Source organism: Tachypleus tridentatus, chromosome 10 (genome assembly GCF_004210375.1).
Source record: "Tachypleus tridentatus isolate NWPU-2018 chromosome 10, ASM421037v1, whole genome shotgun sequence".
In the NCBI taxonomy this organism is placed as follows: domain Eukaryota; kingdom Metazoa; phylum Arthropoda; class Merostomata; order Xiphosura; family Limulidae; genus Tachypleus; species Tachypleus tridentatus.
The window spans coordinates 54,608,614-54,636,311 of NC_134834.1; the positions used below are offsets into that span (position 1 = coordinate 54,608,614).

The window sequence follows — 27,698 nt, forward strand, 5'->3', positions numbered from 1 at the left end:
GCTGGTAATAATTGGTTCAATATTTGAAATTTATAATCGTTACTAAATATTTGGTGTTCCCTGAAGAGGTTAAAAATTGATAAATAAAACTAGCCATTTTGAATCAAAACCAAATTATTAGTTTTTATTTCAATTTATTTACACACATTGCAACTACCAAAACAGGTTATCAGATAAGTATCTCTGTACGTAAATAATTTAGCTTCAGGTTATTCTATTGAAAGCTTACAAAATGTAGTTGTATTCTAAATGTTTTCTTTCATATCTACCCTAAATAAGTGATTTTAGCAAGGGCGTAGCCAGGAGGGAGGGAGTTGAATACCACCTCAATATCCTAAAAAGTTTAAAAGGTCGACTATCTTCTAAATTTTATTTTAATTAATTTTTTTGTGGGTAGAAGGAAAGATCCACATCTACATTTTTGGAGGGATTCCCCTACCCTCTCGGTAGTTTGTGTTCCGTATTTTTATAGACTAATCCATCCTGGAAAAAATTAAAACTCTAATATTTAAATATAATATAATATATTCTTTTTTCTCAAATATCATTTTTTCGATCGTTATGCTAACGTCTTTTGTATGTTCACAAATACACAATTCAAACACGCAAAAATAAACTAGTTAAGATCAAATAACGGAGAATATTACAATATATCGTTGCAACAAACTTTGGGTTTACATCTATGTTTCTTATACGCAACGTTCCTACATTTTTTTTTCTTTTTACAATGTTACGTCACTAATTGAGTGTTGTCCCTAATTTTTAGGATTTAAAGGAAACCCGCTAGAGAAGAAGAGAGGATGACATAGTACTCCCTAGGGGTAATTGGGCAGCAATGGAATCACGCATGTGGAACGCCACTGGCAATAGGAAAGATTTAAAGTCCTGGAATCAAAGCCGAGCAGTTGAGCGAGCACGTAGTTGTGGATATGTATGCACTGCAGAGAGGATACTAACCGAAAGAGGGAGGAGATTATATGAGAAGGTCTCTTCTACATTATAATGGCCATATTATGCTTATAATGCTTTTAAATAATACCTAATTTTATGTTTATTGCGATTTTTCTAATGTACAATTTAACTGCATAATGTGAAAATGTATGATGCGTTAGTATTTTATAAAAAATAATAATAAATTCTACTTTTCGAACAAACATTTAAAAAGTAACCCCCCATTGTTACACTGATTTGTCTTTTTTCAAATCTTTCTACCATTAATATTTATTTATGGAATAAATATTTTATATAAATTGGAATTTCTATAACCTATAGGTTTCAGCTATGTCACGGCAAGTTGATTGAAGAGTAAGGCGTTTCATAGCTTTGAAAATAGGTCATTTTTTTTTACTCTGAATGTTATGTCTGCTTTTTGTTTCTAGAATCGATGTGAAGCGATTCTAATTTTTCTTTTCACAACCGTGTTCGATCAGAACGCTCTTGCTGTGCCTTAGAATAATATATCAACGGCACTTGGAATTATATAGCAATAGAAGGCAAAACAGCTGGACACACAATCACAATTATAAAATCATAAAAGCTTTGATCTCTTAACATTAACTGTAAATACCATTACCGTTTAATTCTCTACACGTAAGGTAAACTAATGTTTTATTGAACAAAATTTTGTAGTTCACTGATAATACTGATTAGAAACACGAAAGGCATATAATTAATATTTCTAATAAGAAATTATCAGTAAAAGAATAATTACAATTAAAGCTGATGTCTTTCTTTTTATTTAAATGTCTTGTCCTGCCACTGCAATTTCAGAAAATTCCAAGAACACAGTGGAGGTTTTTATAAATAATTCATAAATTTTAGTAAAGTGACTTCAAATACAGCTTAATAGTTATGATACTAAACATGAGAGGATAGTTAATGCAGACCAAGTACAGAAACTCAATGGTTCTTTTGTATTTTAAATCATACACCAGAATATTAATATTTAAAAGCCTACATGCATATATATATATATATATATATATATGCGCGTGTATGTATTGTTACATAATTATCAATTATACCTCAAAATTTATCAAATACTAATTTCTTTTCTAAACAAAATTGATTTTTGTTCATATTATTAAAAGTCTTAAATATAAAAAATAATACTTTAACACATAAAATAAAAGATAACTATACATAAACACCAATTTACCTCCCCATGGTAAGACTTTCTCCCTTCAGGAGTTTGTTCAGGAAGGAAATATAGTCTCATACTTGACAACAATTGATCACTGTTCTTGTCCTCCCATAGTAGTTGCAATTCGCCTATGCACGGATCATCATCGGGCGGAATTCTCACAAAGAAAAATTCACCAAGCGTCAGAATCTTGTATTTCCCATGCTTCAAATATTTGAAAGCTTTATAAAATGTATATGATCCATGGTGGCCACACGAAGCACCTACAAACTGAGAAAATGTCATATTCAGAATCAATTCACACAGCCCGCGATAAACGCGTGTGCGTTCCAAGCCCTGAGCACATGCTACTAGTGGTTCCCCTAATCCAGCGAAACTACACCTACAGCAAGGTCGGTTCTAGTACGCAGCATTAACATTATATTATAAATTTATTATAAATAAATGGAAAATAAACACAAATTTCTAATAAACACATAACTTAATAGTCCTTTTCCAAAAAGATAAAATCAATCATACTTCACCTGAGGCACACTTGAACTCATTGTTGATGAAACTATTCGCAATCATTAAATTAATTAAGCAATTAAATTTTCAAGAAACATTCACATAGATATTTCATTAACCTTAACACCAGCTAAACGTTTATGACTAACAAGTAGATATTTAAAAGTTTTTTCAACTCATTTTCAAAATTGTTTCATCTTTTAGTATTACAATTTCCCTATGTCGTCAAGACTTGAAATGCAGCCCGTAGACGAAGTGATGAATAAATAAAACAACTAACAATATCAATGATGATTTGAGCCAATGCCGTTTGCTGTCATTTTCTAGTCCCATCGTGCACCTCGTGAAACAAAATGGCCTTTTGCAATGCTGTCGCCAATTGCGAGTGATATTTGTTGAAACTATCGAATCATTGGTAATTTTCAAAAGATTGTCTCTAATTTTCATTTTATTATGAAGTATGTCCTTGTTATACTCAAACGCTTTATTTTGTTAAGATATTAGTCTGATAAAATGGTCTTATTTATCTAAGTTATTATTTTTAAATGCAAAAAAAAAAAATTCTTCCGAGCTGCAGTAGGCTACACAGTAAACGATAAGAAAGTGTAAAATACACATAATGGGTTATTGATAATAATAATAAAAGTAACATTAAAACAAAATGGGTTGTGTTTTGGCCCAATAGATTGTTTTGGTGGAAATCATTTTTTTTTTTAATACTTTCGAATTGGAAAGAGTTAGATAGATTAATGCATAGACGTCGCTATTGTACAGCATCTAGCAACTTGAAATTAGACTTCAAATCTTAAGAACAACGTGATGTATGTTGTTATTGAGCAGATATAAAGCTATTCTTTTCTAACACAGTTTTAATTTGCCACTGTAAAATTATATTTAAATTTTAACTGTCGATACTATTAATAGATATCAATTACTTATTCGTTTTTCAACTCTTTTGTAATTCACCGTTAGAGAGAGTTCATATTGAAGACAATAACTTAACCAACACTATTCCTTCTGTACAGCATTACAGAGGGACAGGAAAGAAGTTGTATTGTTAAGCGTTTAAAGGTCGAAAACATCACTAACAGTAGCATTATCTCACTGAAGTCATATTAGTGAATGTGTTAATTTTGAACTTTAAAATATGTTTGGAAAATGTAAATCACACGTTTTGTGTGAGCTTTGAACTGGTATGACATAATTAATTTCGTTTGTAAAAAAAGTTGTAGGCAGTGGTTTAAATATTAAAGATTATGGAGAATTATTTTGTTAGTATAAAAGAACCTGAGGTTTCACTGTTAACAATAATATTCTAAATTCTACACAATAACTACCTAACCTGAAGATGACCTAAGAAGGTCAAAACGTTGTTTTCTGCTTTATTAGTAAAATTGTTAATTCCAGTACCAGCCATCTCGAGATGCATTTTTACACATACCAAATCATTTCTTTGAATTTGAAAGTTATGCATAGTTACTGACTGTTTTAAAAATGTAGGATACCTTTCTTAACAGTATTCTGTTTGCAAATTGTATTTATGATAACAGTTAATATCATGAATATTATAATTTTTTTCAAAATTTACAAATATTAGGTTGAGGAATAATTAGTGAGCGTTTTTAAATAATTTCATTCAAGCATTACATGCAAGACTATACAATACTTCAATGCATGAACACATTACACCCAAAACATTTATTATGATACTTTATTTCATGTAATACCTAGGTATATAGTATGCATTGTTTTAAACGAAATTGCAAGAAATTAAATGCGAAAAGCAGATTGTGTCGAAAATGCTCGATTTTGTCCACTTGACATTCCATTTAATGAGCTGAAAATGAAAGCAAAAATTAAAGACATATGAAAATCAAACACACCATCTATTAGAGCAAAAAATTATCTACCAAATGACATGAAATATTTTGTGAAAGCGTTTCATTTATGAATTTTTTTTTTTAACTTGAAAAAACGCTCACGAATTATTCCTCAACCCAATAGAATGCAACTTGAAATTGGAGTAATTGTAGTAGAAAAAATGTTACAATATCTAGGAGTACATTTAATAGGTATAATGTGTTAACAATGTGAATAGATGTCCTATATTCTTAAAGATTCAGTGAAATTGCACACTGTTGATATATCATAGGTTAAAATCAGGGATGCCCAAACTGTAATATAAGAGCCAGATTTGTTCTGTGGAAGGGTATCATACAGATCTTTTGTAAAAACTGTATTCACAAAAATATCATGTTTGATTTTCATGTAATAAAAAATTATATTGTTGCATTTTCCTTACGTTGTTTTAGAATTTACTTCAGTGAAAACAAAAGCATTCTTTTAAATCATTCAAATATAAGTAATAGTAAGTTATTGATAGACTTTTTAGGCAGGATATTCATGATGACTAAACTAGAATGGAGAGCAATTGTCTGTACTGAAATACAAGTGTAGAGGAAAACATTTTGAATGTCTTTCTTCTTCAGGTCTTGAAGATGGAAGTTTTTCAAAACATCATTCTATACACTTGTTTTTTTAATACAGGTAGTTGCTCTTTATTCTAGTTTACAACAGTAATTTAATTTTAAATTTGCTGTATTTCAAAGGGTATGGGTAAGTCTGTGGAATTTTTGACCGACCAGCTTTATTATAGAAATGTAAATGACCAAACAGGGTATAAGTTTGGGCACTATGAAGTACAATAAGTAAATTCTAAATCTTAAAGATTTCCATATATCTTGTACTGAGTGGTATGAAACCAAGATAACTAATATGTATATACTACTGTGCAAAAGTCTTTGACATTTAGCTTTTTATAATGCACGTGGAAACTAAAACTTTGTGTTTGATGTAAATACACCTTTGTGGCAAAGGAAATATGTTATCAAATAACAAATGTATACACAATATAATCTTGATATAAAAAATAGCTCACATGTCCACCTGTTTCCTTCAAAATTGTTAAAATTCTTTCAGCAACAATTTCAGATAATTTTGTTATGAACTCTTCCATGACTTTCCAAAGATTATTTAAGTAGCTGGAATTCTTCGACTCTTCCTTGTCCAGATAGTCCCATACATCCTCAATGATATTGAGATTTGGACTTTGAGAGTGTCATTACAGATATTGATGAACTCCACTTTCCTCTTTTGTTTTGCAAGTAAGGGTTAATGATCACAGCTGAGTGTTTTGGATTATTATCTTGTTGTAAGATGAAGTTTGGACTAATAAGTCTTGCACCACTGAGGACAGCACTGTGGACTCAAATTAGTTAGTATCTTGCCACAGTCACTGTATCACCAATCTTCCAGCATTACTTTATACTCTTCCATACTTAATTGTTGGCTTCAAGCAAGACTCTTTAAATTTAATTTCAGTTGTTCATTGTCTCAGATACTGCTTTTGAGTAGTTACAAATAACTGAAACTTGAACTTATCTGTTTGAAGCACCTTTGACCATTGTTTTAATAGTCCAATTTCTGCATTCTTGTGTATATTATAGCCTTGTAATTCTGTTCCTTTTTCTGAATGGAGGTTTTCTTACTTTAACATATTCTTTCAGTTGTGATTTCAAAAGTAAATTTCATACTTTTGATGGATGGGCAATGATGACTGAGTTTTTTGTCTCTTTTGTTGCCAGTTCAGTGCTGTCTTTATATATTTCTTAACCTTCATCAGTACACCTTGGGTCTATATGGACCCTGATGATAAATATTTTTTCATTGACCAATTATATTTTTATTCATTTTTATGTAATTGTTACACTATCATCCTCTCACACAAAAATAGTAAAACTTTCAATGTTTTGAAGTCAAATAATTATTGTGAATAAAAAGTTGCATGGGACCACTGCAGACTGTAAGTAATATACAGATTTGGAGCTCTGTGTCTTCATTAGGTATTGTGTGTATGGACTCAGAGGTTATCCACTGTGATAAACAGTGATTACGTATTTAGATCTCTCCTGAAGTGATGTAATGAGCATAATTTACTTTAGAGACATCTGCAGAATCACCTGTGCAGTGTACAAAGGCATCAAATCTGTCTTTGTAAATCTAGGATTGCTTGACACAAGACAGCATGCTGGTCAAGGTGTTCCTTAGTTACCTTTGTCCAAGAATCACTTACAGGTAAGTCCATCAAACCTGTACAACATGTGGAAATCATGTCTTCACTGATTACTCCACACCGAGTGTTACGGTGTGATGAGTGTTTGTAAAATGACTGGTAAAAGAGATGAGAAACTTTATGTTCACTCAGAATAAGTTTTGTTTACATGTTTTACAAAATTTGGTATTAATGTAGCTCTGAAACAAAGTTTAATGTAATTTGACCCCCTTGGGTCCATTCAGACCCCGAGCACATTTTCATACAATTTAGTGTTTTTTGTTACATGTTCAAGAAATCTGTTTCTTCATTCAGTATTTTAATAGATTTAATTGTGAGATGTCAATTAGAGAACTGGCCCTATGTTATCAAAATATATGTCAGTGATGACAATTTTTTTCTAAATATGAGAAAATTGATGCAAGAAAATTTCATATTTTGTAATAATCACATATTATATACTTATGGTACTCTGTCTTTTTCATAGTTTATCTGTACAATGCTATGAGAAGCCAGTATGCTAACTTTTCCACATTTAAATCATAGCTTCAACATTATGATCATTAATTATATACATGGTCTGTATAGACCCCAGGTATACTGAAGGGTGGCTATTTTAATGTGTACTGATGAAGGTTAAGAATATTAATTTTATGTTTTGCTTCCTGTTAGACAGTTTTTTTGGAGGGGGACTTCTATTCATGGAATTGTGAGTTACAAATGATGTTTCTCTACTTTGGATACCACACCTTAAAAATTGCATGATGCAAGCTGTTTTATTCAGTTTTTTTTGTAGTATTTTTTTCCATGTGTAGAAATACAATTCTTTTGTGAACTTCTGAAATTTTAACCATTGGTTTTAAACTAACAGTTTTATGGAACAAATGATGTTTGTAATGAAGATTATTGACAATGATTCATCAGCTAGTTTTGATTAAAATTGTGTTGATTAGCTACTGCAACACATTATATTTCCTGTTTCATTGATAGTTTAGTTTCATTTATGATCACAAGATTTTGAATATTCTGATTAATGGGAATTAAAGATTGCTAAATGACAAGTTGTATTAATAGTGGTCAAGATTGTGTTATTAATAGAAAATAGTAGTGGAGGCTATGAGTGATTTAATGATGTTCACAATGAAAATATATTATAACTCCTCAATGTGTCTTAGATTTATGTACATCAGTAAATATTTTTGTAATAAAGTTTGCTTCATGCTAGAATATACATGTATATTTGATTAAGATCTCTTATGTGTATTGGGTGGAACTTCTGTGAACTTAACTGCTGCATGAAGTTTGTAACTTTGAAATACCTTGATTTGTAATTGTGATTGTCTACTTTTTGTGTGTATTTTATTATGAAGTTTGTGTGAAGAAAAATTATTTTCCTCTGATATCACCGAACTCTTGTAAATTGTTATTAAAGAACTAAATAACAAAGTTGTATGAAGATAAGAAATAAAAAAGCTCATCTACTCTTTGGTTTAAGATTTAACATTGAATGGCATTTAATATTAAATAAATTAACATTGTAATAAATATTTTAAAAAGTATGATAACAAAAAATGAGCAAGTTTTGTTTTTCTTGTAGGATTTACTGTAAACAGTTTTGTAGTTAATTATTCTGTTCCATATAAAAATGATTCATAGAAATAATTTGTGGAAGAATAAAAAAATGATTAGAACATTAAGTTGGTTTGGTACTAGATTATTTTTATATTTAGAATCTATTAATAAAGTATTTATTTCCTTACGTACTAGAGAAGTTTGGTAGCCATAGTACAATCCAGTTGTGGAGTCCTGTTACAGCATGTTTTTCAGTGTTCAGTTCAGTTAGCACAGCATCTTATATACCTCAGCTGGTTTTTACCAGGAGTCCACAAAGCATTGCTATGGTGATAGAAAGAGGTATAGTGATGACAAGGTTTTATGCTATATTTATTACTTGCTGAGGAAATTTTATTTGTTGCAAACTTTTGAATGTGAAAGTGTAATTAATTATATCATTTGAGCATATTCAGTTTGAAACTTTGAGTATGCAAATATTGCATGAGTAAAGTTTTGAAAAGCATTATTTAACTAATACTCAAATGTATGTATCTTTTTTTACTTTTATATCTAGATCAATACTTCTTGTAGTAGGTAGCTGTTTATACAATATGTCTAGTTGTTAATTGCATACTAGATATGTATTACTACTTAAGTTATATCCTATGAGATAAAGTGTGTTTTGGCTGGTGCCAGTATTCAGTTAAGAGCTTTCTTGTTAGAAATACAGATATATATGTAGTAATTAAAAAGGTAAATAATTATTAATTAAACATAATTTAATATATATATATATATTACTAGCTATGATGACAATGGATATCCAGTTAGTATAACCTTAATGTAAGTGCTAGTAGATTTATTGATAACATTTTATTTTGTTATTACTGTACTTACCTGTAAATAGAGCTGGATAATTAGCTCATTTAAATTATTATGTATTTACAAATGAGCTTTCATTACTTCTGTTAGTGCAATTTCAAATATTTCATTCGAATTGTAACTAAATTGATTAATATCACAAATATAATCAAAATTATTTGTTTTTGGTTGTTACTTTTTAGATTATTCCAACTATCTAAGTAACTGAAATATTGCTGTTATGATTCTAATTTTCTACTCATTTTTAGTTGTTTGTTCAACTAGTATCACTACTCAAAAATAATCAGCTAATTAAAGTTAATATTTTTGATTATTACTGTATTCAATTTTTACAACTATTCAAATCTCTTGATAGTAATCAGTTTGTTGGATGTTAGTGCTGACCCCTCAATTAATCGATCATCATTTTCTAATTAATTGTCAAGCTTAAAGTGACAATGTTTTATTAGGATTTTTACAATAATAATTCCTAGTTTTTTATTACACCATAGCTTTCAGTAGTGCCTTAAAAAAATTACATCTTGTTAATTTTGTTAATCTTAGTGCACAAAGGTTTATATAGAATGTTTAACTTGCACATATTAAATAGATTATCTGTACTAAGTTTTCCTTTTACTTACCTTCAGTCATGCTTCGTTTGTATAGACTGATACATGTGCTTTTTTTGTTTTGTTTTTTTACATATTCAGGTTCAGTTTGTTTTTAGTTTTATAGTGATTGAACTAACTAGATGCTTAGAAAACCATGTATTACATCAGTATATGAAAGATATGTATTTTATGATAACAAAGTGGCTTTGTTAATATAATAATTCGGGAAAATATTTAGTGTAAATTTGCAAAAGAAATTAATAGCATGAAAATAGTAATGTCTTGTGATTTTTTCTTTATTTCTTTAATAGGAGGTAGGATACTTGAAGAAGATTTTAAAAAATGTGGATCTAGTCTGCAGTGTCACATCTGTCAAATATGTCAAGTGTCATTCCTAATTAGTGATTGACTAATACACTGTACTCAGGAAAAACTGAAGGATAAGTAAAGGAAGCATACTGAGAATAATTTATCAAATTCTGTTAAACCAGAGGCAGCATTAGTTGATTTGGGGTTTTATGCAAGGCCCTATTGAAAAGCCACCTTGGCTAAGGACTTTCTCTATCTTTGCATCTTTTGCACATACTGCTAAAGATTCCTTTCTATTAAATATCTTAAAAAGCCAAGGAATATACTTTACTAAATCAAATTAATTATCATGTAATGAATGTTACACATTTGTTATGTTTATAGGATATTCAGGCCATGTAAGAAGAATATTTTCATAAAGGAATTAATTTGTTTATAATATTTTCTACTATGTTTTATAAATACTTTGCCTAAATAGTGTGAATAAAACAGTAACAATGTGAAGTTCAGAATATGCAAAAAAAGGCTTAAGTACATGATATTAGAACTAGTATATTTTGCATAATTTGTGTAACATATAACATTTGAGAAATGACAAGAAGGCTTATTTTCTCCCTACACCTATCTTAGAGCTCCAGTTTAAAAACATTTTAAAGGATGTATCAGGGATTGTCTGGAAAAAGAATAAAAGACTCAAATATAATAATATTGATGTACAAATTTCCAGTTACAAAGTCTTTGATATTGTTATATCTTATTAATTTCTTAAAAAGTACAATTAATATTTAGTTGGCAAGTTTGCATCTTTTATTCATCTAATGTTTGGCACCTTATTTCTCAGGAAATTTTGTTATATTGGAAAAAATAAGTCCAAACCATGCTACTTAGTATCTTAAACAAACATTCAATGATCTGTAAAATTTTTAAACAGAACAGCAGTCGTGGTCAATCACATTTAATGTTTTCATTCTAACCAGCTTGGCCTTCCTGCCAAGTACAGTAAAGTATAGCCTGTAGTAAGACTAAACTTGTATCGGAACTCTCACATGTACTACTTTACTTTAAAAATATAAAATGTCTTAGTTCTGCGACGATTACACGATTACACACACACATTGCCAATATTTATTGTCATTTATAAATGTTGTTTCTATTGACCTGGAGATGACCAATTCTAGTCTTATTTTACTTGTTATTCTGTTTCATACTGATCAAAACTTTCAAAAAATTTTGTTTGCAGTTGTCATTATTATATTTTCTTTAAGTCGTAGATTTTCACACTTTTTCTAATCGTAGCTAGGCCTTCCAAGTTTCCTAGATTTGATTGTTTATGTCTGTTTGACCCTAGATGCAGATCTATATGTGCATAATCAAAATGGGGTCAGTGTTTCAACTGTGATGATTAGTGATGAAAATTCCAAGTTTGATTTTGTAAATTTGATCAATTTAGTTCTTGCTACAGGCTTATCTGTAAGAAGTTGAGATAGCCATGTTAGTTTTACTGCCATAAACATCTATACTAGAAATTAATCTCACTAAATATTCATGTTATCTCTGTGTGTTTGCATTGTAAATCCCTGCCCATCCACATATTTGCATACAAACATTGTGCAGTAAAATGTAATGTAATTAACTGAGCTGTATGTGCTGTACTGTGTTACTACACACACAGCCATTCATATTCAGTTGAAAACAATACAAAATTTGCATGCATAAAGCAGAATGGAGGTAAAGCTTGTCCACAATAGAAAGTTTTGTGACTGAGACAGCAGTATTAACCAGCCACAAAACCAAAATTTTGTAATAGTTTCAGCCCCTTTTGGTGGATTATACCAACATTTCTCTTTTACAATCTTTTTTTAAACAAAAAATGGATCAAAAGATATTTTTATGGGGGCTCAAATTTTCAAGTTCATAGATAGGGAAAGTAACGATGATTTTGGTTGATCATCAAAGTCAACATTATGTATGTAAAGTGGGCATGGATAAGTAAACAGTACACTGTTATGTATTGTTGTTTTGAATAGGGATCCGTTCTTGGGTACTAGTTGTCCATCAGTCAACACAGGTTTAAGTTGTTTTATCAAGGGCAATTTTAGTCATCTCTGACAATAATTAAAGTTGAGCATTGCATCTGCCTGTATCCAACTGTGATTTTTTAAAATATTAATTGATCCTTAATCATGATGTGTTGATTCTGTCTGAAGGTAATTATCCTAAAGGTTGACCTTAAAATATATTAAAATACCCAAAATCAGTGTTTTTAGTGCATAATTAAAATATTTATTCTAAAACCAGTCAAAGGTCTTAAAAGGCACACTACACATATTGACATTGATTTATATCATTCTCAGTAGCGAATTTTTAACATGTAATGATGTATTTGAAAAATAAAACTGCCTAATTTACAAAAAGCTACTATTCTGCCAAGTCTTAACTCTGTGTCCCTTAATCTTACTATTAAATATGAAAAAAAAAGTATACTACTTCAATGTTATATATATTCCTTTTATTATTATTAAAGACTTCAAACAGGTCTCCTTTAAACCTTCTTTTCTAAATAATATTATTTTTGAAGAACTTAATCTGCTCACTTATTGAAACCACAATTCCAGAAGACCTACTCAACTCCTCAGTTACCAAGGGTATGCTCCATTGTCTTAAATTCAACATTCCTATAGTTAAGTTTCTAAATCATATTTGTTTTCCCATTGACAATAACATACTGCCCAGAAGCCAATGATCGACCAAAACATCAATAATTTTTTTTCATGACATATTGAAGTGATTTCTATCAAGATGGTAATTATACTTGAAATTAAGCTAGTACTTGTGCATTATCTTTTTTAATAAACATTCCTTCAACATCCTTCAAAGTTCCATTTTCATTTTACATCATGTTTTCCTATAATAATAAGAAATCCTTATTTTTAGTTTGATATTTTCAGATAGTAACTCAACCATTCTAAGATCTTTTATAATAAACATTCCTTCAGCATCCTTCAAATTCCCATATTTCATTTTAACATCATGCTTTAATTTAAACAGATCCGTACTTCTAGTTTTAATGTTTTCAACTAATCTTTTTTTCTCCTACATATTACTTTTTGGTTTTCTCTTACACTTTGAAACCAAGTTTTTCATTTGGTACTTAATGAAAATTTTTTAATTTCTTCCTAATAATTTCAGTGAGCAGTGCTGGTTTGTTACTTACAGCTGCACTTTTTTTCTTCCATTTTTTATCTTGTGTCTACTTATTTTAACAATGTTCTTCAGATGTGAAGCATATTTTTTGTTTTTCTGGTTTCAGTTTTGAATGTACTGCAGAAAAAAAATATATTCAGTTCAATCTGAATATAATGTATATAAAAATGTGTAAACATTACATATAATTCAGATAATTACACATAAATAAGATAACAGGAGTATGAACAATTTCAGTTTTGTTGTCTAGAAATATTATGTGTTAGGGGCATTAAATTGTGCACATTCTGTTGCTGTTGTCTGCTGGTTTTTTTGATAATTGTAATAAGTTATTTTTATGTTTTTGGAAAAGGAATTTTAATGGAAATAATGCTCCTTCTTATAACATAAAGCAAGATTGATGAAAACTGGAAATTTCATTTTTACTCAACTTTTCATCAACCATATTATATTATTAATTGTAATATGTGATCAGAATTCAGAAATGTCTGAACTGTGAAATTAGAAAAAGAAACGCTAAGTATTAATTTTGTAGCAGGTGGATTACAAATTTATATCAGAAGGCAAGCTTTTGTTAAGTAATACAGCTGGAGAACTAGATTTGAGATGGTTTTCAAGTTAAGTTGACTTAGAAATTTCTGTAGAAAATTCTAAATATACAAATATCTCTTATTTAAAGGTGTTTGACAATAAGTGTTGAGTTTTCCAAAAAAGTTACCTATGTTATGAAATCAACAAAGCTTTGAATAATTTTATGTATGCTGGTAAAGGTATAAAATATTTAACAGTTGTCATTATTGCTAAAAAATTCAAATAAGGGCATCATTAGATCTACCAAAATGAAGTAAAACAGCAGAGGTGAACAGTAGGAATTTACTTTCATATTAAATGGTTGATATAATATTCACATGAACTTTTCAAATAGATTGTGGTTTCTGTTATAATTTATAGTTCTATTTTTTGTTTTTAACAGTACAAAATGTGATATTTTTTATATTGTGCTAAATATAAATCAGAGCTTGCAACATTGTTTCCTTTCAAAGGAAAGAAATAATCATTTAAGCTCAATCAGAATGAAAGCAAGTTTGTTAAATTTGTTTATAATGCACATTCAATAGTTTTTCTACATAGGTAAATATATTTGCACAACTATACTTCAGAAAGTAAACCGTCATTTACTTCATTTTTCTTATCAGCAGAACATGATTAATCTATTCAGGCAAAACTTGCACTTGATTTCTTGAAACTACATACAAATACATGCTATTTTATAAAAATTTGTAAAGTGCACATAAAGCATCAGCAAATGATGTCTTGTAATAATATTGTTGAAAATAAATCTCACATTATTGGCAATTCTGAAATGTCATTGGGTGGAAATTATTGAATGTAAAATAAAGATGTATTTATCAATTAAGTTTATCTATTATGTTTATTTAGAAAATTCTCGTGGAAAATATAACATTTTATGCTTTTAAGGTTACAAAATTAGGTCATGGTTCTAAAGAAATAATCTCTTTTTAGTTGCTATTGAAGTATATGTTTTTTATTATGTTTTTATACAAAACAATGAACCAGTATTATGGTGATGGATTTGATGTGCAAAATGTGTGTTTTTTATTGAGCAAGTAAATAATTTTTTGATACATGTTATATTCAAGTGAATGTAGATGTAACAATTATGTTTTAGGTTTTTTCGAGGTCATTTAGCTATTTTCATAGAAAGTTCCAGCTTAAAAGTTTTTGTGGAGCCATTACTTAAGTTTATACTAATAAATAACAGCATTGAAGTATGTCTTTCTGGTGTCTGTGTGTGAGGTATGTTTTTTTTAGGTTTTGGTTTTTTTTGGTTGGTACTTCATTTTTGCAAGTAGTGTTGAAACACTTGAAGGGATAATTATCATTTAGTATAGTCTTGAGTCTTTCTGTAGCAGTTGTTTTTTTGTTACATTTAGAATCAATATGATGTATTTTGCTCAAAACTTTCCTGGTTTTAATGTTTTTAAAATTTAAAAACACTGAGCTATCACAAGCCTTACAATACACAGAATTTTGAAAAATTGTATTTCAGTTCTAAATAGTGTCCAAGAAGGATTCTTGTATTGTTTTTTTGAGTTCTATAAGATGAGTATGTTGAGAGTTAAGGAAAGTATAAAGGTGGAATAAGTTTTAAATGCTTTCAAAATAAACTCCAAAATTATCTATGTCTCAATACCATATGTCAGCAGACATACTAGTTTGTTTGAGCCAGCATAACAACAGGTTTGTTTAAGAATAGAACAAAAAATGAACAACAGAGACTACATCAACTCTATTTTTCATAGTTTATTCTTCCTCTTAATGATACATGGTTGCTTTGAAACTGAAATAATTGTTTGATACCAGAAAATTCAATAATGTTTCTGTGTTAGTTAAGGATAAACTGTGAAGGTTAAGCATATCAGAGAAATCTTTAATGGTATCCTTGTTGTTTAATGCTATCAACGTTGTTGTTTTCTTATAAGAAATGACTTCCGTGTTTAAGAGTTGTGTAAGCTTGTTAGTGCTGATATTAAATAAAAATCTAATTATGGCCTTAGTAATGTTGAGTAACCATGAAATGGGTTTAGTGTGATAGTTGCATTCTGAAATAATAGGTTAGAGGCATTCTTTATTTATGAATTTTAGACAGTTTATAAATTTTAGAGTTCTATTGTTCAGATATAGAATTTTTCATTTTGAGAGGGAATTTACTTTCCATTTTTAAAAGTTTTATAAGTTTTCAATTCAACTTTGTGTTTTGGATCTTTACTGAGAGGTTTAGAAGAGTTGGTATAATTTAGTATTTTTTGTTATATTTAACATATATTTCACAATCTAAAACTAAATCCTTTACTTTTATCTTCTAGTTTAACTGTAATGATCTTTTTTTGCTTTAATTCCTTAAGGGTTCACTACTTGAAATATTTAGCTTTGTTTTTCAGAATTAATAAAATCTTAAAGTTGTTTTCTTTGTCTATGTGGTGCTTCTTAATGTTATCTTCAATGTTATTAATGCTGTAGATGGTTTGGATGTAGATGTACAAAAGTAGTGATATAAAAATGTGTTGACAGTTCTTGCAGGCTTTCTACATCAATGTTTGTGAATGATAATTCACATATTTCTAGAGAGGTTTATTTGTGGAAAAGGTATTCAATTCCTTCCCCCATGGACAGGTTCTTTTGAGAGAAACTTGTGTCATAATTTTAATATTGCTGTTTATTTTGGTTGAAGGAAAATTAAAACTTCAATAAATTATATGATTTGTTGTGTATATTTTTTGTTATTTTAAACTTGAGCTTTTTTCACTTTTTTTCAGTTAATTGGCAGGTATTTGTAACAGTTGTTTTTATGATTAGGTGGTCACAAGGTTCAGTAACATCTTATGGTCTGATTCATTTGAAATGTTGTTTTAATATTATTTACCATTGTTTTATGTAACCTGGTGGACACATTTGTGAACTAGCACTTGTAATTTTATGTAAGCGAAACAAAACTGTGTTGACCCTTGATGCATCAAGTATATATGTATGTGTATGTGGTCATGTAGATATATTTTTTAAAGGGTTTCAGAAAACTATATTGTTTTTAAAATTTGAATTTGAATTCCAATTATAAAATTGAATTTTAGTATTAACTTCTTTGTACAGTGAAAAAAATTAATTAATATGATTTTGAAGTTCATTAGAAACCACTTTAATTAACAATCCATTTGAACCAAAAAGGGCCAGTGAGATGGACAGTGGAAAGTTTCTCTTTGATCAGTCAGAAGATGTAGAGGAAAGTTTAGCATAGGAAATTAGGGTAAAAGTAGTTGTAAGAATAGGCTTTATTTTTACTATTGTAATACCAGCAGTATAAGAAAAAAAATCGATGACTTTCAGACACTGGTAGGAATAGATTTTGATGCAATGTGAATAACTGAAACATAGTTAAATATAGATGATTTTTAGGACAAATTTCTTTGAAGTACATGGTTGAAGGTTATTAAATAGGAACAGAGTAGTAAAGAGAGAGGGAGGAGTGGCTCTATATGTAAAATTGAGTTACATCCTGTTGAAGTTGAGAATATCAAGGAGATTGAATCAATTTGGGTTACTGTTGGTGGATATTGATGGGGAAAATCTCTTAGTAAGAATTTGCTACAAACATCCAGATGAAAGTAATGAGAAACTTTCCTGTCTTTTCAGTGAGATTAATATTTCAACTTTCATAATTATGGGTGATTGTAATTTCAGATGTATTGATTGGGAAATGTTAGAGTAAAACCATGAGGGAGAGAGATTTCTGAAAACTGTTCAAGATAGATTTCTTCATGACTGTGTCAAGGAACCTCCTAGAAGTAATGCTATTTTAGATTTATTATTAATTTCTAACATAGAAATAATTGAGAGGGTGAAAATTGGGGAACACCCATGTACAAGTGATCACTGCTGTATTAGGTTTGTTTTACTGCATATGGAAATCATGAATAATGATATTTTGATTCTAAAGCTTAAAAACCAAATTTTGAAGTGATGCAACAAGAATTATATGTTATGAATTGGGCAGCTGAGTTATTTGAAGAGACTGAGCAAATGTTGGAAACTTATCATTATTCAAAACAAATATATTTCTCACAGAAGAAAAGGGTGGCTACAAGTAAAAAAAAACAAACCATATTGGCTCAATAAGAGTATAAGAGGTAAAATTAAAGAAAAGCATCACAAATTTAACATATTTAAATTGACTAGTGCTACAAGTTTCAGGTTGGGGTTCAGAGAAGGGTTACTATAGTTGGTAAAACAGGATGTTAGGACATCCAAAAGGATGTATGAAAGCAATTTGGCTGAAAACATAAAAATTAGCAGTAAAAATTTGTTTTAGTACATTAGGGGTAAACAAGATGTTAGGATTGGGATAGGACCCTTGAGAAATGATATAGGAAGACTTTTATATGATTATTATGAAATGGCTAGGTTATTAAAATTTACTTTTTCTTCCCTTTTTACTAATGACGAGCCTCTCAGTGTGGATTCCTGTATGTGGTGAGAGGGCCTTCCAGGGAAGGTTCTGTTCTTTCAGTTTACCTTCTCTGGGATCTAAACATCCACCCACATGTTTGCTGTGCATGGTGACCCATGAAGGGGAGGAGTGGATCCTGGTTGTTGAGGAGTCCAACCCTAACACAACACTTGAATTCCTGTATATGGGCAACCAGTGATGGATGTTCTCAACAGGTGTTGTGGACATTGTATCTGATGCTGGTGTTTGGGTAAAGTGCTCACAAAATCTTGGTGTTGCTGCACTGACCTTGTTTGACATTGTAGTGTGTTCCTTCCTGGGGCTCCATGGTGGGTGGAGTCAGTTGGCACCGAAATATTCCATTTTTATTGTGGATCCTCCAAATATGAACTTAAATAATTAAAAAACAGTCTATAGGTAAATAACCATGTCTTGAAGTTTCTGAGCAGCAATCTTCAACATCTGTTGTACCTCGTTTTCTCATACTACATTCTCTTTCAGAGAAAACTTGAGAGCAAATGTCTCCCTTTTTCATTCAGAAGGGACTTGCTGGCTCTCCAAAGTCAGTAAAGAAGCTTTGCTCTGGTGACATATTGGTGGAAACATTCACATCTCACTCAACACAGTGAACTCATCTTGCATTCAAAGGTGATAAGGGATATACCTTTTGAAGTTACACCTCATGCTACTTTAAATTCATCACGAGGAGTTATTGTTGAGAGGAATTTGAAGAACATAGTCAGAGATTCTCACTGGTTTCTCCACCCAAGGAGTTTCTGCAGTGAGGCATATAATTTTGAGAGAGACTAGCTGCTGTTGATGCCACCCAACCCACATTCCCTAGTGGAAGCTGGATCAAGCATGACCTAGCCCTCTTTTAGAACTTGATCCTGCCATCAATAGATGACCGTGTAACAGCTATAACTGATTGTATCATACAGGCAGTTGCTCAGTGTATTCCTAAAACCTTGACACGTTTTCCACTATATCCTTGTCCGTGGTGGAATCCTGCCTGCCACATGGTGACAGCCATAACTGATTGTATCATACAGGCAGTTGCTCAATGTATTCCTAAAACCTCGACACATTTTCCACAATGTCCTTGTATGTGGTGGAATCCTGCCTGCCACATGGTATGGAAGGCTCAAAATCAGGCCTGGGATACCTTTTGTAGGTATCCTACACTCTCACACCACATCGCTTTCCAACAGGCCTGTGTACATGCTAGGTGGGTAAGATGTCAAAGCCAGAAGAAATCAATGTATCTTGGATTAAGTTCACAACCAGGATATCTTCTACCACCAGTTCCAAAGTCATATGGGATAAGATTCTAAAGATCAGTGGGCAATATAATGAGGTTCCCCTCTCGATCTTGCTCTCTGATGGCCAGGAACTAGCTGATACCTGGAACTTTGCCGATATTTTATGTGAAAGCTTTTGCCGGGTATCTGGCACTTCTGCTTTTTCTTTTACCTTCTAAGCCATCAAGACTCAGGCAGAGCAACCACCTCTTTCCGTTTGAGATGATTGTCTCTATGACTATAATCGTCCCTTTACACTGGTGGAACTCAAACTGGCCCTTCATCAGCCTGGCAGTACATTGGTCGGACCTGATGATGTACACTATGAAATGCTGTGCCATCTATCTCCTGCTTTTCTTGCTATTTTTCTGATTGTTTTTAACTGAATCTGCAGGAGAATGCTTTTTCTGATGCCTCGTGTCAGGCTTATGTCCTTCCTTTCTCTGAGCCTGGTAAGGATCCCAAGATTCCTTCAAACTACCATCCAGTTGCTTTGACAGCTATCTCTGTAAGACCTTAGGGAGGATGGTTAATGCTCATCAAACAACCTCCTCTCACCCACCCAGTGTGGGTTCCAACGACAGCGTTCTACCATGGACCACCTTATTCAGTTTGAAACGTCAATCAGAGAAGCCTTTCTCAAATGACAAAATCTTGTATCAATATTCTTTGACATTGAGTAGGCTTATGATACAACATGGAGGTATGGCATTTTGCAAGACCTCCATATATGTGGGTTATGTGGCCATTTGCTCATTTTTATTAAAATCTTTTCAATGGACAGGAGATACTGAGTTCATGGGGGTTCAACACTTTCCCATTCTTTTCTACAGGAACTTGGAGTCCTTCAGGGCTGTGTTTTGAGTGCCACACTTTTCAGTATAAAAATTAATGCCATCACTGAACAACTCCCTCTTCCTGTTCCAAACGGGCTCTATGTCGATGACTTTCACATCTGATATCAGTTGTCGAACATGAGGTATATTGAGCAGCAGCTACAGACTGCCCTCAATTGTTTACTGAAGTGGACCACAGGGAATGGCTTTACCTTCTTTCTCTCTAAAACCATTTGCATGCACTTTTGCCACTAACGGGCTATTCACCCTGATCCTGAACTCTGTATTGGTGAAGTTTTTCTGCCTGTGGTCTCTGAGACTTAAGTTCTTTGGGCTTATCTTTGACCTAAGCTAACCTTTATACCACACACCAAGCAGCTACTGGTCAAATGTACAAGAGCACTGAACATCCTCTGTGTCCTTTCTTCCTTCATCCACCACTTGAGGAACAGATCCATGCTCTATGCTAAAGATATATTGTGCTCTTATTCGATTGAAACTCAACTATGGATTACTGGTCTATAGCTTTGCCAAGACCTTGGCTTTAAAGATGCGAGACCCCATTCATCATCAAGGACTTCAGCTCTGCACTGGGGCTTTTTGCTCTTCCCCAATTCAGAGCTTATATGTAGAGTCTCATGAACCTTCTTTGCACATTCTCTATTTGCAACTGTCTTTAGTGTATGCTTCAAAACTTTGTTCCTTTCCCAAGCATCCCACCTGCATACCTTTTAAAGCAAAATTGCATGTTGAAAATTGGCCAGATTTTTTCATCTTTCCTGAAAGTTGCAAAGTAAACTATCTGCCAACTTCCTATAGTTCAATGTAAAAAAGAAAAAAACATTTTCTCTCTGCTTGTTATGTTATGAAGTGTCACAGTAGTATGTCTGTGAACCTACAATGCAAGAAACCGGGTTTCAATACCTGGTGTGGGTGGAGTACAGAAAACCTGTTCTTTATGTTCAGTAACAAAACTTATTTATATGATAATTGTTATAACTAAAAAACAATAGTTTTTAAATATGTTAAAATGGCTTACAGTATAATAAAAACATTAGTCCAGTGTATGTCTTTAAAATTAAAGACAACTTCTTTTTTTTTCCTTTTGTTCTGGGAACATGAATGTTACTTTTAGTAACAAAATGTTTCTTTGTTGGTCTAAAGTGTAGAAGACATTTTTAAGTGCCTTTTGTTTGTATACTTTTGAATTATCTTTCATCATCTTACTTTATTTTTTACATAAGTGTGAGCCAAGGAAGTTAAAAAGTTTATTATATACCTGTTTATCTATGTTCTGGATAAAGTGTGCACACAATAACTATTCAACTCTGATAAATTTCCTTTTGAGAGACGTTTTTGTTTTGAAGCTATAAAGTCTTCTTTGTTGTATCATTCCCTTCAACATCTAAATGGTAATCAATAAAAGTTAACATTTTCTTAAACTGAAAGTTGATTTGCAATATGTGCTTACCTCATCTCGCACAAATCTGTCATCTCACTGCTGTCCACCATTGGCAAATATACTCACCCTGTTATTTTTGCTCAATCCTCATTTTTGAGAATTTGCAGGAGCTAAAATAATAACACTGACAGTGGAAAGGAAGGGTGGGGGAGAGGTGGTTTGAGTACCTACTGGAAATACATTTTCAGTGTAGGAAAATGTTAACTTCTGATACAATCTCACAAAAAGCTAAAATCCCACATTGCAAAGGTAGAGAGGCCAGTGTAGATGCACAACATTGAAACTAAGTGGAAAGCAACCTCTCAAAATGTGGGACACTGAACTACTTCTGGAAGAGGTATTCTCTATGCCCTGACAAAGGAAATGAACCTGATATGGATACAAAAAAGTTTGTGCACTTGTATAATTTGTACTGAGAGGTCCAATCTAAAGTAAAAAATAAGGTCTAGCTTATGTAAATGCCTGACTTCAACTGGAAAAATAAGGTTCCACAACCTGCCCTCAGCATTAGAAAATTGAACCAGATGTAAACAAATACAGAGTAACATAAACAATGTGACTATTGCTTTGTTTTTCATGCAATTATGCTTTCTTCCTTCAAGTCCATGTCAACCTGTTCCTTATATAATCTCTCCTTTAAAACCATCTGTTGTATGTTCAGATTTATTTGTCCTGATGTCTCTTGCACATTATATCCCAGGACCTGTACAAATGTATATTATAATTGTGCTGTGTTATAAGGAAATGGTTGTTGCATGTAATATAGTTATTTTTCTAATTGTCTGAATCTTGAATATGCAAAGAGTGAAATATTTTAAAGATTTTTTGTTTGTGGTACTATCCAATAGATGGCATTATACATTACCCAACCCTCAGTCACTTCTGACATTGAGATCTTTTAACTTCGACACAACAGAAGACACTGTTGTATTTATTAGTTCAGTCACATTACATAAATATATAGATAGCCACACCATTACTCTGTTGTTGTAAAATAGTTCATGCTAGCATGTCAACCAATACCTATACATTTACTTCACATTATCTTCATCATTCAGTCATTTTCTACTCTACAGTTTACCAATTTCTGTATGAGGAGGTGTGTGCTCTTTTTCTTCTTTACAGAGGCCTTGTTCTTGCATTATACAGATCCAATTTAGTAGTAAGTGTTGCCTGAAAAGTTATTTTTAAAACTACACTGTATGACCATTATGGTCAATAATGTTCACTTTTGAAATTGGGTGGCAAATAAGACTGTTTGTAGGTTTCCCTTGGTGTTTTGCATCATAAATGTGTTTGCTCAAACTGTATACTCATGAACTAACATGAATAAAGCAGAAAGGGATTGCTGCATGTTCCTGCCACGCCTTCATTTGAAGGAATCAAAAACAGTCTGATTATTAAAACAGGTTTCACAGACACCCATTGCAGTTTTTCCAGTATTGCATTCCTCTGGGCTGCCCAACACATTTTTCTCTTCTTCCAATAGTGTATGGAAGTCCTTACCATTTACAAAGTAGTTACAAGAAATACTGGAGGATCTCATCCTGAGAGGATGATAAAGCTCCTAGAGTAGAAGAATATCGTTCTTTCTTCCAGGTCGTCTGTTGTAAGTTTTTCATTGTGTATTTCTCATTTCCCATAGGTGTGTACCCATGTTCAGGGAACTTATGTGAGTATGTTGGGATGGACAATCAATATTTGGGTCCTTCACATTTCTGTTTAATATTGGGCAAGTTAGATTTTTATACTTCTTTTTAGCATCTCAGTTTCAACTTGCTTTTGGAGTTTGGTTATTCCTTTGTTTTTGTTTAAATTTTATTTCTTTTAATTGTTAATTTTATTTAGTTTGTCATCCCCTTTTTCTTTATTACTAGTCATATTTATTTGGAGATTAGAATTGAGTCAATCTTTGTTATTGTGCCTCTTTATTTTTACGTTCTTTGTCATAGGTTTTGTTGCCATGCCCTTTTTTCATATATTCGTTGGGTAGACTTATCTGTTCAATTTTTCAAGTTTGTCTTTTAAGCTTTTTTTAGTCGTTTTATACTTTAGATGTTACATATTGTTTTATGTTTTAAGTTCATTATCATAGTGTTTTAGGTTTGTTATTTTTATGTACTTCGTAGACAACACATTTCTATGTTTTGTTAGTAATGAGTACTTTCTATAAGTATGTTTAGTTATTTTCTTTTTTTTTGGCTACAATTCATGATGGTTCAACAAGTTCTGTCTGAGAAACTGCCTTCCATTTTGTTGCTCCTCTATCCACTTCCTAGATCTTTTTCCCTTCTCCTTGGATTATACCTTGTCTAGTCATCTTGTCAAGTTTGTACAAGACCTACTATATAAAGGAGTTATCAAATAGGTGGTGTTCATTCAACCAGTACTTTACTCTTGTCTATTTATTTTCTCCAAAAATATGGTAGATTGGCATCTCATCATTGATTTGTCCTGGCTGTATATTTATCTTGAGGCACCTTGATTCACCATAAAATTCTACCTCTCACTTTGGCAGATGTTTGTTTTAGTGTCACGTTGTTTTTCTTTGATTTGTCCATGAGGATTCTGTTTTCCAGTGCTGGATAATAATGTTTGGCCTTTCTTCAGCTCCATATGTGTTTTGTTGAAGGGTATGTTCTTTTGCTAGGTCTTTGGACTCACAATTATATGGATGATTGGCTTCTACTTACCTGTTCCTGTGTCCAGTCATAGGAACACCCACTTCTTTGAGATGCTGCTTGGATGGGATTTCCAATCAAGTTGGAGAATTCCTTTACTACACCCTCTGGGTTTATATTCACTTGGAGGTCCTGTTCACTTTTCATCTAAGTCAAGCCTGGCGTTCTCCACTTTGGCCTTGGAATATGAAGTGGGTCACAAAGGCCTTACTTTGTCCATCCCTCATGGCATGAAATGTTCTGTCACTTATGGAAATGTGGGCTTGGTGGCTCAACATGGAAGTAAACCACATTGGAGGTTCCCATTCTTCTGCCTTGTCCTGAGTTTTATCTGTTTACATATATTTCCTTTGTGGGTTGAAGATTCTAAATCAAAGGTCAATCAAGAATGTTACATACTCTCTATATTCACATTCTGGAACCTTTGAAATTTTATTGGACCCTGTACCAATTCTTCATGTTTCTTCAAGGGGAAGGTGGTTACAGTTCATTCTGGCAATTCCAGTGTTCTCAACTGTATCACCAAGCAAGGGGGAGTCAAATCCTGATCTCTGTTTTTTTTTTAGATTCTGGATGCCCTTGACCACATCCTTATCAGGTTCACCCCAAAGAGTGGTCTCTTCATCCTCAGGGTTTTATGTGAATGTGTTCTTGACTGTGAACACTACATATATGTATTTTCCACTTACTGGAATGCCAAACTTCCTTCCATTTGGTCTTCATTTCCTCACCCCTCAGCTGTAGAAGTGGAAGCTTTTGTATCCCAAATGCCAACAATGGACCAATTTGACCTAGTTTTAATGAGTCTTTCTGCTTTCCAAAGACTCGTGGATGAAAATTCATACCTGAATTGTACTAACGTACTTTTTGCTTGAATATTCCACATCTACTAACAAAGTCTGTTGTTTTCTCCATCAGTGTTTTACTACTGGTGTCAAATATCAAGGCAAACAAGTTTTTGAGTCTTAAGGGTTCAATACATGAAAAAACTGTACAAGTGAATATCCAAGAATCCATAAACTTCTCAAACACAAGCAGTCTTATACACATTTGAAAGGTGTATGCAAATATAATGCTTATTTAGAATCAAAGTTTTCTGAGAAAATAGTAGCAGACCACATTAATGAATCTCACTAGCTGATTGTGGAAAATTGAGACTTACAGCTTACTGTCCAAACATAACTCAAAGTGGTTATCATGAATAAAACACAGTGAGAGAACATTTTGGAAATATTGAATTTCTTAAAGACTTATTCTGATATCCTAAATGAACAACTGTGTGAAGAATCTAAAAATGGCAAATGTAACATCACAGTGTACAAAATGCCATTTTGAATATCCTGAGTGATATAAGTTTGGATAAAATAAGAGATGCTCAGTACTTTTCAGTTATAGTTGATGAAATTAAAAACCTAACCAAAAAAAGAGCAGATGAGTTTGGTACTTCAAAAGTTCATGAAGAATTTCTTGGCTTTGAAATTGCTGATGAACTCAGTGCAAAATCATTGATCAACTATATATATTATGGAGGAGTTTAAGGAAAATGAACTTATTACAAACCTGATTCATCATAGATGTAAAAGCACTGCCATCATGAGTGTCAAAGTGCTGTGGGGTTCAACAGAAGATAAGAAATTATAGCTCAAGCCATCTACTTCTCTGTTTTACTCATCTTAATTGGGACATTTTAGAAATTTTTTAATCTGTTAACCCTCTGGCTGACTATTTCTCAATGCTTTAGGCATGCAACAATTTTTTTAAGCAGTTATAATGTTTACCCACAGTGGATTATTTTCTGAAGAATAAAAGACGTGCACCCAAATGAAAATCCTGTAGAATTTAAAACAATGTCAGAAACACAATGTGCTTGCCAGACGTGTGTTGTAATTGCAATTGTTGCAAGTTTTGACTGTTTTATTAAATTTCTTAACATATTGACAAAAGTGACAACAATCAAGACCATGCATTAAATGCCCAATCAGTTTTGGCACAATTTTATCAGACATTTATATACTGCATGTTGTTTCTTAATAACATCTTACATAAAGTTAGATTAGCAGAAAGCAGCATATCCCACTGAGAGTCTTCTACGAGAATTGCAAACCTACAGATTTTTTGAGAAAACTGCACTGTATTATCAGTGTTCTTGAATGTTCACTTCTACCAGAAATAATATTGGCATCAGTTACAGAGCTCCATGCCCTCAAACATAGACAACTTTGTAGTTCTAGGCATACCTAGAAAGTGGGATACCATACAAGTTTCAATTGTTATGTAACAAGTCATTTTTTTTTTTCCAACCATTGATAGTTTTCTTGGAGAATGAAAAAATTATTCAACATGGAAAATCTCAATATTCTGCTTCCTGTAGGCAATGGACCTCAAGTTTGAAAATAATTCCTAAATTTTTAGACAATTAAGCCTCTTTGAGATGACAAGAAACCCACTTGAAATAAAAATGTATTCTCAAGATGGCTGGTGTGGGTAATAAAACTTATATTAAAATAAAGTACAGAACAACATTTTGACCTTCTTGGGTCATTTTCAGGTTAAGGTTGTTCTGTACTTTATTTTAATTAAAGTTTTATTACTCATACCAGTTGTCTTGAGAATACATTATTAAGAACCAATTAAAGGCTGAATCTTGAATACATAAAAATAGAAATGAGGTAAGCTAAGAGGATGACTGAGCTTTCAGGTGTGACCTTTGAAGCAGTCAAGGAGTTTGCAGAACATCTCATATCCCTATTTATGGCTTTTAATGTACTTGACAAGGTTATAAGAACAGCAAAAACTCTCCATTAGTAGAGTTAGGTGTAAAAGGAGCTTTACCAAGTTAAAATTGATCAAAAATTATCTTACAACTAATATGACAGATAAGAGACTGAAGAGTAAACAAGAGCATGCACTTTCCATTGATGTTGATGGTACTATAGACAGGTTCATTACTAAGCTTCTAATTACAAGAAATGTTGGTTTAAAATTGAAGAGGAGGATAGTTCTAGTTGGTTTCTTGGTAAGTTAATGTTTTCTGTCATTATTCATCAATCCAATTTTAAAAGGACTTTTTATTCTCCCACCCTCCAAATAAAAGC

General features: G+C 31.8%; 1 protein-coding gene and 1 long non-coding RNA gene across 4 annotated transcripts in view; one reads left to right on the forward strand and one right to left on the reverse strand.

Annotated features, from left to right (window-relative positions):
• Positions 1 to 2,902, reverse strand: part of LOC143229303 (uncharacterized) — a 74,884-nt gene extending 71,982 nt beyond the window's left edge. For 2 of the 3 annotated variants that reach the window (XM_076461439.1, XM_076461438.1), the window contains exons 1-2: positions 2,663 to 2,899; positions 2,159 to 2,413 (exon numbers count right to left, since the gene is read on the reverse strand). In XM_076461439.1, coding sequence (XP_076317554.1) covers positions 2,159 to 2,413; positions 2,663 to 2,713 — 306 coding nt within the window. In that variant the 5' untranslated portion in view covers positions 2,714 to 2,899. Of the gene's footprint in view, positions 1 to 2,158; positions 2,414 to 2,662 lie in introns of all 3 variants that reach the window. The other variant, XM_076461440.1, reaches the window with a different exon arrangement.
• Positions 2,903 to 2,936: 34 nt separating this feature from the next.
• Positions 2,937 to 12,510, forward strand: LOC143229304 (uncharacterized). Its single transcript, XR_013015784.1, has 3 exons — positions 2,937 to 3,065; positions 8,529 to 8,675; positions 10,099 to 12,510. It is a non-coding gene; the product is annotated as an uncharacterized LOC143229304 (long non-coding RNA).
• Positions 12,511 to 27,698: the final 15,188 nt, after the last annotated feature.